Source organism: Alosa pseudoharengus, unplaced genomic scaffold, assembly GCF_046254945.1.
Source record: "Alosa pseudoharengus isolate Yale_2024_CS ecotype anadromous, Long Island Sound unplaced genomic scaffold, YU_APseudo_1.1 YU_APseudo_1.1_scf_8, whole genome shotgun sequence".
NCBI lineage: Eukaryota > Metazoa > Chordata > Actinopteri > Clupeiformes > Clupeidae > Alosa > Alosa pseudoharengus.
Genome location: NW_027468870.1, coordinates 22,966,877 through 22,979,046, shown reverse-complemented (window position 1 = coordinate 22,979,046; position 12,170 = coordinate 22,966,877). Strand labels below are relative to the sequence as shown.

The window sequence follows — 12,170 nt, the reverse complement described above, 5'->3', positions numbered from 1 at the left end:
CAGTGATTGTGGGTGTATTTTTTTTGTTTCTGATTAGCACAGTCAAATGAAGCTCAAAGTCCTTTGAAAGTATTTCACTCTATTTATAAAACTATAAAAAGAGGTGTACAGATAAGTGTATCAGTGCCCTTGATGACAGCCATGTCAGCACCATGGTTGGTGAAGGCAAGTTAGCTGTAGATGACATCAATTTCAATTTCAATTTATTGTGCTTATATAGCGCCAAAACATTACACATGTATCATGGCGCTTTACAGAATGTAGGCAATCAGAGAAAAAGAAAAGAGGGAGAGAAGAAAAAGAAGGAAGGAGGGCCCATGGGTAACAGGGCCCATGGGTAACAGGGCCCATGGGTAACAGGGCCCATGGGTAACAGGGGCGAGGAAATACTCCCTAGAATTGGAGATGCATATAGGAAGAAACCTCGAGCAGATCCACGACTCAAGGGCCTGACCCATCTGCCTAGGGTCAATATGGACAGTAAGGTCTGTAAACAATGACAAATGCATATGACAGTCAGGTGTGGAGAATAGGACATGGTGTTTAAAGCCACCTGAGGTGAAAGTTACAAGAGGTGGTATGATTACGTATCCGGTATGATAATGCATTAATCATGATTTAGTGAGAGAAAGTGCAAAAGTCCGGCGTCGGAATTGTCCAGGAAAGAAAGTTGTCAGGGGCAGGTGATGGGGCTGTACGGGCCAGGAATCCAGGTAGGGGGACAGTAATACAGTCAAGGATGGGACTTCAGGTGGGATGGGTAAGAGGAGGGCCAGGCACCTGGATGGTTGATGACGATGATATATATATAGGGAGAGTTGAGAGAAAGAGAGTGGGGAGAGAGGAGAGGGGGGGGGGGGGGGTTGTACGGCGTGGCACATGATAAGTCCATGACAGCACTATGCTATAGCAGCATAACTAAGGCATGGTGAGGGGTAGTCGACACCAGCGCAGGTATGGTCAGTGACCACCATCTCACGCGCGCATCCCAGTCACACGAGGACTCAGCAGGGTGGTCCATTCCAAAATCCCCGAGATGGGTGAAGTTCCACACCACACCATACCTAACTATGGAAGGCAGTGAAGAGGTATGTTTTAAGTCTAGACTTAAAAATAGGGAGGGTGTCTGCTAATCGAATTGAGGAAGGGAGATTATTCCAGAGGAGGGGTGCGCGATAGCTGAAAGCTCTGCCACTTATACTGTCGTTTTTGAGATTCTTGGAATTACAAGAAGGCCAGTATTCTGTGATCGTAGCGGTCTGGGCGGGTTATATCAGTCACGAATGTATCACCAAAATCGGATAGAATCTCTTAATTGCATGCAAAAAGTTTATCTTGTTTCCAATGAAGCAGAGTATGATATCGGGATCATGTATGTTGGAATTTATATTGAAACTAATCTTAATCTCTTCCATATCACAGATAATTATTGATTATGTCATTGATATGGAATGATAGCAATATAATTATTTAATTTTATTCAAAATAAAATTCCTCCAACACTTGTGATCCAGTGGTCATTAAGTTAAATGTCCACAAGAGGGCAAAATGTACCTTGTTTCAGTAATGTGTCAGACAGAAGGCATTCCACTCTGAGGGCATCCGTCCATGAAGGGAGGGAAAATGGCACTTGATTGATTGACATTTTCGTAAGAAGGAAGGGTGACACCCCTGCAAAAATGTATATTTGGACATTTTATCAGTTGGGTCATCCAAAGTATTGTATGTTTGAGGTGCTCTCTGGATGGGAAATTGATAATCCGAAATGAGAAAAAAAACTCTAAGGCACTTTTTGTTCCCAAATAGTTAAAGAAAATTTCACCAATTTAGGATTCTGATACCATCCTAACAACATCCTGAATACTGTCCCCTAGACATATCCTGGATACCATCGATGGTATCAGAATCTTAAGATGGTGAAATTTTACCATGTGGGTTTTCCTAGATCCCATCACACATCTGCAAAAATCAAGCATTTCCAAAGCATTTAAAAAAGCAGTCGGCTCCTCACAGTCTCTGACACACTGGGTGAATTGAATGGCTGTGCCATTTTGTTGATGAGTCATATTCTAGCATAGGCCCATATTGTAGCATATAGGCCCAAGAGTCCAAGCAACAAACGCTTTGAGCATTGATCATTGTTCTTATCCTACCCCTGGCTATTAGGGTCGCCATTAGGTGGGGGAACATTAGAATGAGTCCAAACGCCCTGAACTGACAGGAACCCCTCAAGGAACACAATAGGGCCCCCCAAAAATGAGTGAAAGATATCTGTATTTAAATTTAACTGCGAGCATCTCTGTTTTCTTACAACTTCATTAAAAACAAACAGTGTTATCCCTCTTTACAAATATTACAGATTACAGTGTCGTGTTCCATACTGTCAGGTTGGTAGACTACCTACAATAAACATATACAGCACAAATATCAACACACTTTCAAAATATTAACCTTAATAAAATAAAATAATAACAATTGTTACTAGGTCAAAGAATCATATTAGGCTTACCCCCTGCTCTGCTTTTTATTTAATCTGGTTTAGAAAAATTACCCAATAGTTAGTTCATTAGTTAATCAGGGTGTTTTTTATTTAAAGGTGTTTTATTAAACCTGTCTGTGTGGTTTTATGATCTTAATATTTTGGTGTAGCCTTTATTTTGATATAGGCCTAACCTACTCTTTTGAACGCTCTTGAAGGGTTTTTTTTCTTGAGAGATGCACTTTTTAGAACAAGTCTAAACTGGTCAAAACAAATGTAGGCTATGGGACAACTAATAGTACCGAAGTGTGACGTTCCGTTTCCATGATGGCAGTGTCACTGGATCTAGATTCTAAACAAACTTTCAAAGTGGCTTTGAATGTAGAACATGATGTAGACATGTTGCATCATTTCTAGCTAATAAATTGTTTTAAATATAGGCTATAGCCATTTGTGTTTTACCTCCTAGGGAGCAGCTTAGCCACACAGATTCCCTGGCAGGTGTTAATAGAAAGAAACAACATTCCAGTAGATATTTCACGTCAAAGACTGGCGCGGCTGTTAACAGTGACGTTTTTTATTCCTCAAAAATAAAGCCTGCTCTATTCAAGCAAGAACTCTGAATCAGTATAGAAAAATATAGCTGCAATCAGCAATGAGGGGCAAAGCAGTTGAGCAGGAGTTGTCATGGCAATGCAATGTTGTTACATTATACACACACCCAATTGTTACCAAGTTTGGTGTCGATACGAGAAAGTGTTGCAAATTATACCGCCCCTAGTGGTCAAAGGTCGCTAAAATTATTGTATGTCCTCAGGATGTGGTCCCGAGTCAATGAACCAAGTTTGGTTTCGATACGTGAAAGCATTGCTGAGATATCAGCTAATCTTTAGTTACTCTAGCGCCCCCCTAGTGGTTGAAGGTCACCAAATGTATTGTGTGTCCTCAGGATGAGGTCCCAAGTCCATATACTAAGTTTGGTTTCGATACTAGAAAGCATTGCTGAAATATGAGCCCACTTCCTGTTATTATAGCACCACATAGTGGTCAAAATGTACCAAATTTCTTGAGTCTCCTCCTAATTGGTTGCTTAGTCCATGTACTGAGTTCGGTTTCAATAGGTGAAAGCGTTGCTGAGATATGAGCCTACTTCCTGTGATTGTAGCGCCACATAGTGGTCTAAGGTTACCAAATTTCTTGAGCCTCTTCCTAATTGGGTCCTGTACCTATGTACTAAGTATGGTCAGAGAATGTCTAATAAGGGGAGAACCGCCACTCTCGGGAAACTTCCGGTTTCTGAACTGGTTGCAGTTCCTTTCCTGGCTCCACATGAGGGCGCTCACGAATCAGTGCAGAATGAATGAAGGTCTATGGAGCTGTACCTCTCAAATCCACTTGTCTCGGGATATAATTTTTTGCCCAGAAATTTGAATGTTGCATGCGAAAGAGAGGGCAGAGAAAATACACACCGCTGAGTATTATATTTTTTGAGTCACTTATTTGTTCTAAAAAGCCTTTCAAATGCGTCAATGACGTCATTCATTAGCAGAAAGCTAGTGTGTTGTGGGCAACAACGGCCCAACCTGTAAGAAATCGAAAGGACGTAAGTACTCGTTCATTCAACTTTTGACCCATAATCCATATTGAGCTCACAGAAACCACAATCGAATCTTCGATTTTTCAACGACAACCAGGTGAAAGAGACACATTTAGCGGTCTAGCTCCATAGACCCCCGTTGTTTTTGCACTTATTCGTGATCGCCCCTTGCGGAACTGCAACAGATTGCAGGTACAATGGAGTTAATAGGGAGTGATCCGGCTCTCCATAAACAGGCTCTGGTATGGTGTTGATACATGAAAGACTTGCCAAGATATGAATTTACTTCCTGTTTCGATTGGTCGTGACGGGCGACCGGTTTTGAATATGGATCCAATGCAATGCATTTGTGAATCATGGTCTGAAGATCATCTGTTCCAAGTTTCGTGAAAATCGGATGAACTTTGTGACCCGTAAAAACCTTTTAAGTGTTTTTGATATAATCCAATATGGTGGAAGATCCCAGACAACAAAAGGCTGGCGGACCACTGTCGGTCCATTGGGGGCATAGCTGGCGGTCCGCTGGCATTGGCTCATCGGTTCTCTGGCGGTCCGCTGGCAGGTTGCAGACAAATTGCCCAATATATTGCCACTATTGGTCTAAAATATTTTTTCATTTGTTTAGTTATACTCCATAAATCATTTTATTAACTTTTGTTAATATTCATGACAAGTTTAATTTAAAGAGATGGTGGTCCAACGCCAACGGCGGACCACAAGTGGCATGCCACCGGCAGCATACCACCAGCGGTCCGCTATCTGCCAATCTGATTTTGCTATCTGGGATCCAACATGGCGGATATTGACTTTGTGCGTTGAGTGGCGCTAGACTGCCTGTGGTTCAGACCTGAAACTTGGTAAAATGAATTATGGGACTGTCTTGAATCAATGTGCCACATTTCACAACTTTTTACTGTACGGATCTATGGGCTGCCATAGTCTTCCATTGGAGAAGAATAAAGATACAAACACAATGGTGCCTTGCTGCCTTCGCAGCATGGCTTGGTCCCTTCTGGCCCCAGCAATAAACTAAAACAAATTAACAAAACAAAACAAAAACTGTAAAATAGTTCAGCAGCTGAGGTGAACAAGGCTGAACTATGTACTTTAATTAATTTAATTGCTTTAAAAGTTGTCAAATTACCCTTTACTTGACAAAAAGCTAGGCAGAGGCTACGATACTGATGCTCTGGGGCCGGGCATTTTAAAGGGCTGGTTAGGATTATTGATATTAAGTAGGATCAAAATAAATTCTGTCTCCTGAAAAGACTATATTACAAGCCTACTAGTTAGTGTATGCTAAAACGTAGTGTATGCAAAATGTATTTTTTTTTCTCCAACGAAATATGGCAGGCGTTTGAATCATATCAAAACAAACATCAACACTGCGTTTCTTCTGATCACGTGGTACGTTGTCAAAAATACCAACCAATCACGGATTTTTCCCCAATGGCCTGCTGCCCAATCAGAAAAATGTGGTGGTGTTTCCAAGCTGCTCCTGTGACTAATGCCTGTCATATGACTCTTACACAAATGGAGTTAGTTTCAAGGAACTAGGTGTGCTTCTGGATAGATGAGAAAAGAGAATTTCTGTACCGACCTATTTGGTACAATATGCCTCCAACTCTTTTACAGAAACTTTTTAATAAGAGAAATGCCTTTTCGCCACCTCCCAAGTGCAGTAAGGAAGATCCTTCCTTCAGGTACGTGTCAAAGCTAGCTACATAACGGTAGTTAGTCAATGCAGTAAATTAGCATTACGCTAGTTGACTTCTTCCAGAGAAGCATCTGTAACTTTGTCATGTAGATAATGTTGTGTTGGTAATAGAGGGCATTTTGATAAACATACACTGCTAAGCTGAATCAGAGTTTTAGATTGCAATTCAGTGTGGCATGATGTTGTTGGCCTGACCTGGCAACAGTGTTTGTATGTGTGCTTCACCAGCAAGGCAAGGCACGGGATTTGATTGCTGTTAGCCGCTAGCTATCTCTGGTAGCAGCTAAGAGAGCTTTCTTTTGTTGTGGACCAGTCAGAGAGTCAATCAAGACAGGCGCCAAATGAAGTCTGACGAAAATATGCCAAAAATATTGAAACAGTAAACAATATTGGGTTGTGTAAAATATGGAGATAGTTACGTTGATTTCGGTTGTTTGCAAATGTTTTGTGAAGTGGAAGGACTAACGATTTACTTTAGCTGCAGTTAGCCTTGCAGCCTGCATGGAAATTAATTGTTGTATTTGTAAATATAAGACATTAGAATGTCTAGATGTAATGCGAACAATAAGGACATTTGGTGCATTGTTGACGTGTTGCATTAATTGTCATTAGTCCAAAATGCGTCTGGGTTGAACTGTTGTCTGGGACAGTATGTGCTTAAGCACGTGACTGACTCCTCAGGTAGCTATGGCAAAATACAACTGGAGCAAGACGCCTTGCCTTCCGAACGGTATATTATACCATGTTTTGTGTTAACGTTATAATACTTTAATATCGCACAGACTGTTTGCTTGTTTGCCATTATGTTAATAATAATAATAAACATAATATAATATACTAATAATAGAATTATAATATGATACAATGTAAGAAGACCACGTGGTCTTAACAATAAGACATAATTTGCGACACAATTTATTGTCTATTTTGCCATCCAAACCAATGTCAGTGGATGTCGCACAGTGGTGAAAAGCGCCAGCCAAGAGACAAGACCGTTAATCGGTAATACACACCACACGTACACTTATGATGCAGTTTGATGAATATATCTACTAGGCCTATTTCCAAAATAACCATTTGGAGATGCCCGCTCATCCAGGACGTTTGTTTTCAAAAGCTATGTATTGATAAATCACTTTTATTATTGTACTTGCTTAGCTGAAGTTAGTAAGAAAGGCCCAACTTAGCTGATTTGACAGCATCTCCCTCAATCAACTAGTAGCCTACACTTCCTCATACCCCTCAATCAGGTACACTTCAACGCTCTCAAATGCCTTGACTTTTTTTTTATTCGTGTCAGACAGCCATAAAGATGTCCAGGCTGCTGAGATGTGTGTCATGCAGGGTGGTTTGTTCCCCAGCCCTCAGTATACCAGTGTGCTACTCTATTGGCTCTCTGGGCTTTAACACCAGTACATATCTTTGGCACCAGCCATTCATTCATCTAAGTGCTGAGATGTTTGGGGTTAACCTGCTTAAATTGCTAACCAATTAGTCTAAACACTATGTATGTTTTGCTCCCTGGTATGACTGTCTGAGTTTGTGGTGGACAGAGTGCACCATCTTCATAGATATTTGAGTATGTTCAATATGTAAGTCCATAATGTAACATAACATAACGTAAGTTACAAAAGAATTGTTAGTGATAGCACCTGTCCATTCTTTTTTCCAGTCTTCTCTTGGGTTCTATGCTGGAGCAGTGCTAGCTAAATAATAATAATAATAATAATCATAATAATCATAATAATAATAAAATGAATGATACTACTAATTAAAGAACCAGTAGCCCAGGGAGTAGCTGTAGGCCTATAGTCAGAAATAAATAGATTATGGAATAATTGCAGAAGGAATCTGTACATGTTTTCGTGAATGCTTGACAGTCACATAGCAAAAAATCCAATACTGTCATCATAAGAGATATCAAAACATATTTTCCAGTTAGTATAGTATAGTTAGATGACCTCCTTACATTGACGTCCAGTAGTGGTCTAACAGACTATTAAACTGCTCACTGAACATGTAAATTCATGTTATGTGAACCCCCCCCAGTCTGTCATTTATCTGAAGTCTAATCAGTGGTTGTCCTGGCAACAAACAGCAGCTATTTTGTTTAATCAAAATAACCGCTGTCTTGCCCTCTTTGAAAACGTATTCAGTGAATCTGCCAGTTATGGAGCAAGAATCTGTGGCAGATCTGTGGTCATCATTCATTTGGCGCGCTTGAGTCAGAAGGAAGGATGTGGCCATGCAGCATAGAGTTTCATAACCACTTACTATCCTGTCATATGATGAACAGAATGTCTTTGTGTTACCCCAGAGGTCATGCTTTGTGCAAGAGAATGCTGAACTGCCAAACATGAAGATTTCTGACATGGGTGTCTAACAGTGAGAGAAGCTAACTCTTCCTGTGTCTCCCTTTTAGAGTATTGACCCTTGATTCGTCTTAGTGAAGGGCTACGACAAAGTAGCGGTCTCCTAAGTCAACTTGTCGTCATGTCCTTACAAGCGCTATTTTGAGTTGCAAGCTGCTACAGCATCATAGTAATAGTATATTTTTGTGTAGATGTGTCCACCCCCCGCCTTGAGTCGTGATCAGTTGTCTTGTCAATTACCTCTATATTTTGCCTTTATCGGGCCTCAGGGAGCTAGCATCATCTGAGTCATGTTGCCTTTGCGAGGGACAGTGTTCAGACTGCCCAAAATATCTTGTGAGAGCCTACACATGGTGGGCCTAGTTGGCACATTGAAGTCTATGCGTCAATTTGTCTTTAGTGTTAGACTACAAACTACTTTTTTTTTGTACTCTATTTGTACAGCAGGCCTCCATGGAAGTACACAGTAACGGAGACTAACATGTTGTTCATTTATAATGAGGAACATTTGAATTAGGATAGTCAGGTGGGGTCTAAATATTGACATGTTTACTAATAACCTTAGCTAATATTATGGTCATTGCGATCCGAGAAGCCATTTCCTTCTCTTCATACAGATTAAGAGGGGAGGTGTAATGAAAGCTCTGGCTGTCTCGTGGAGGAAAAGTTTCTCATCTGTCTGTGACTCATACACTCATCATCCCTGTGCCCATCACATGGGATGCCAACACACTGACAGTCTGAGCTGGTTATTATCAGACAGCTCAGATCTGGTCAGATGGTGCAAAGGTGGTGGACACTCAACATGTTATCTGACTGATTACTCGCACTAACAGAGTTTCCTGTTTTCTGAGATCCAAGAAGGACAGGGAGTATTGTTTTGAAGTTTAAAAAAAAAAAAAACATTTTTTACTGCAGGTGTGTATTCACACAATACGCCAATTGGCACATTATACCAAAAATAAACCTTCATTGAACCAAGATGAGTGAGACAGGTGGACAAAAAAATTACGTTGCGCTGTCACAATGTTTTTTTTGTTCTTTGATTTGTTTTAAAAAAAATGTATATACCCTCCAGGGTTAACATCAGTCCACTTTTACTGCTGGCTTGACCAGTGTCAGTCAGCGAACAGGGTGTGTGGCCCATAACGTGATCCTGTTTGAGAATATCATGTGATGATTTCCACAGGGCGCTCAGGTATCATGTGAGTTTGGAATGTGCATCTACCTGAAACCTGTGAATTGTGAATCGACAAGACCAGTCACTATCGGGTGAGGTGACTAAGAGTATATATGAAATATATTATTCATTTTGTAAGGAAGATGATATATATCTTATGTGTATTTGTAGGATAATTGTTGAATTTATGATTCATACATGCCACAAAACACTTTCAGAGTGTATAGTACAGGCTAGCCTACCTCTGTCATTTCAAATAAAATAAGTGTAACTTGTTTCTCAAGCTGTATGCTACTTGGCACATGAACAAAGATCCCTAACATTTTTTAAGGTTCACTAGCAGGGATGGACGATAATATCGGTACGTCACTAGTTTTGCCTGTGAAAAAATTGAAAGTTAATTATCCACAACGGCAGAAATATTCTGCTGACGTACCCTGACAATAATATCTCGTGTAAGCATCATACACAAACCTGTTCAAGTAGGATAAGAAGATTTTTATTTGAAAAAGGTTTAGCCTATAAGAAGTGTGGAGTATTTTACAGTTGAAGTTGAAATGATTCTCCTGAGTGAATTGAGTGAGTGACATTTGTGAGTGGATACATGTCGGATAGAATCAAAGGGAATGTTTTATGTGTGTAGAACATCTGCATCGGCCGAAATATATTTGAAGTGTACTCACATGGAATATTGGCAGAGATCCAATATCGTGCATCCCCAATTCATCAACCATGGCTGCAGTGTGGATATTTCTCAGTGTGTCATATTGCATCGGGAGATTAGAACCTGTTCCGTGTTGCCAAGTGGGTCGCTTGGTAGCTGTTTGCCTGCTTGTTTATCACTGGCGAGTGTTTTAATTGCTGACTCTGGACATTTTAAAAGATTTTACCATTTGCAAAACAAGCATAGCCAATGTTTTGATCGCATGGCTTTCACCACATTTTAATATGATATGTTAAAATAAATATAAATATGTGATCGAGGTGGTTTTATGACCGAGGAATTTTGATCAAGGCATTAGAGAAAGTAAAGACTGAACATTCTAAATTTAGCATCAGAAAAAGACAAAGTGAATTAGGACAGACAGACAGTGATATCTTAGTCATGACGATGACTTGTAACGCAACGTTACAGTGATGACTTGTGCCATGTCTGAAAGCTGTTGGAGAGAGGTCAGTGCGGGGTCGATATAGACCCTCGGACATCTTCCCCTCTCACGCTCTCCTCCGCGTCTCTCAGCCCAGTGCGCGATGGGGATGTCCGGTCACGGTGCAGTGGGAAGCCTGGCTGTGATTCACTTCCTGTAGCGGTAGCGCCCAGCAGACTCATTGACTGACTGACTGAGTGACTGGGGTCTCGGTAATGAATAAGGCGCAAGGCAGCAGGCTCCTGTGGTTTCCTCTTTAAATTTTATTACTCGGGGGCAGACAGAAAGCCTTGGATACATTCAGCCGTGCGTGTGTGTGTGTGTGTGTGCGCGTCCGTGTTTGTGTGTTTGTGTGCGAGCGTGCGTGTCTGTTGGGGAGTAGACGAGGGGGGGTGAGCAGGTGTTCGTTTTCACCATTAGGCAAGCATGATTAGGCTATTCTAGCACAGAGCGACCCATTCGTTGGTTTCATTTTCAGCGGCCTAGTGTTATGTAGCAGCTTAGGCCAACTCGCTTAGAGTCGGAGGTGGGGGTGGGGGGGGGGGGGGGGGGGGGTGGATGGGTGGTGGTGGGTGTGGGGGGGACTGGGGGGGGGGGGTTGTAACCGAGAGGCATGTCAGGCTGGAAAATTACGGTACACGTCGTTCGCAGCTTTTTCAAAATCGACCCCGGCCAGCATCCGGAAGTGCGTCACACGGCCTCTGCTTGCGGCCTTTATGTAATGTGTGCGGCTGCCCAGAGAGGTGCCAACTCTGTGGAGGACTGCACAGAATCACTCTGCAGAGAGCCAGCGCTCAGCGCATGGTAGCACATGGGTGACTGACTGGGTGTGTGAGAAGTGAGTGTGTGTGTGTGTGTGTGTGTGTGTGTGTGTGTGTGTGTGTGTGTGTGTGTGTGTGTTTGTCGAGGGGGGGGCTCTTTGAGGTCACAGAGTGGGCTGGATTAGAGGCTCCCGGTGGATCTCTCTGGCTGTCACTTTCTTCAGTTTCGGGGAGGAGGTGGTGGAGCAGGGTGGGGGGATATGGGTGGGGGGTAGTGGGCAGCCCTCGCGACCGCATGCCTTTGTCCCGCTGCTGTCCAACACAGTCCTGAGGTCACCTGACAGTCTCATGTTGTTGTGTGAATTTAGTTCAGTGCTATTCTTAGCCAGGCTGTGGCTAGTGAGAGGGAGGGAGGGGGAGAGAGAGAGAGAGAGAGAGAGGGGGGGAGCGAGAGAGAGAGGGAGGGAGGGAGAGAGGGAAAAGACTGGAGTAGGAAGGACTGGCAGAACGACAATGATGTCCAGGTACCTAGTAATATTTCAACTAGTCTTTGAGTATGTTTGTGTGACCCATAATCTTTGCTTTTACTCTTGATATTATGTAAAGTTGACTTGATGAAGCGTTAACACTTGTCTAGTGATGTGTGAACGTGTGTGTGTGTGTGTGTGTGTGTGTGTGTGTGTAGGTAGCTGTGTGTGTGGATGTACAGTGCATGTGCTCTTCCGTTGGGTCTCTCAGCGCTTTGGGAGGAACAGAGATGCTTGCTAGCTATTTGGCTTTAGCTTCCTGGTGTAGTTACCTGTTGTGGGTCAACGTTTTTCGGGTTGTTCCTTATGTTATCAGTGCGGATTGAGGCCAGGGGATTATGGATCGATGCATTGCTAAGACGTTAGCCAGCTCAATAGCCTAACGAGAG

At 42.2% G+C, this 12,170-nt stretch overlaps 1 protein-coding gene across 3 annotated transcripts in view; it reads left to right on the top strand.

Annotated features, from left to right (window-relative positions):
• The first annotated feature begins 5,606 nt into the window (after positions 1-5,606).
• Positions 5,607-12,170, top strand: part of fnip1 (folliculin interacting protein 1) — a 25,888-nt gene continuing 19,324 nt past the window's right edge. For 2 of the 3 annotated variants that reach the window (XM_076275142.1, XM_076275140.1), the window contains exon 1: positions 5,607-5,779. In XM_076275142.1, the coding sequence (XP_076131257.1) occupies positions 5,691-5,779 (89 nt within the window). In that variant the 5' untranslated portion in view covers positions 5,607-5,690. Of the gene's footprint in view, positions 5,780-9,366; positions 9,438-12,170 lie in introns of those variants that run through there. The other variant, XM_076275141.1, reaches the window with a different exon arrangement.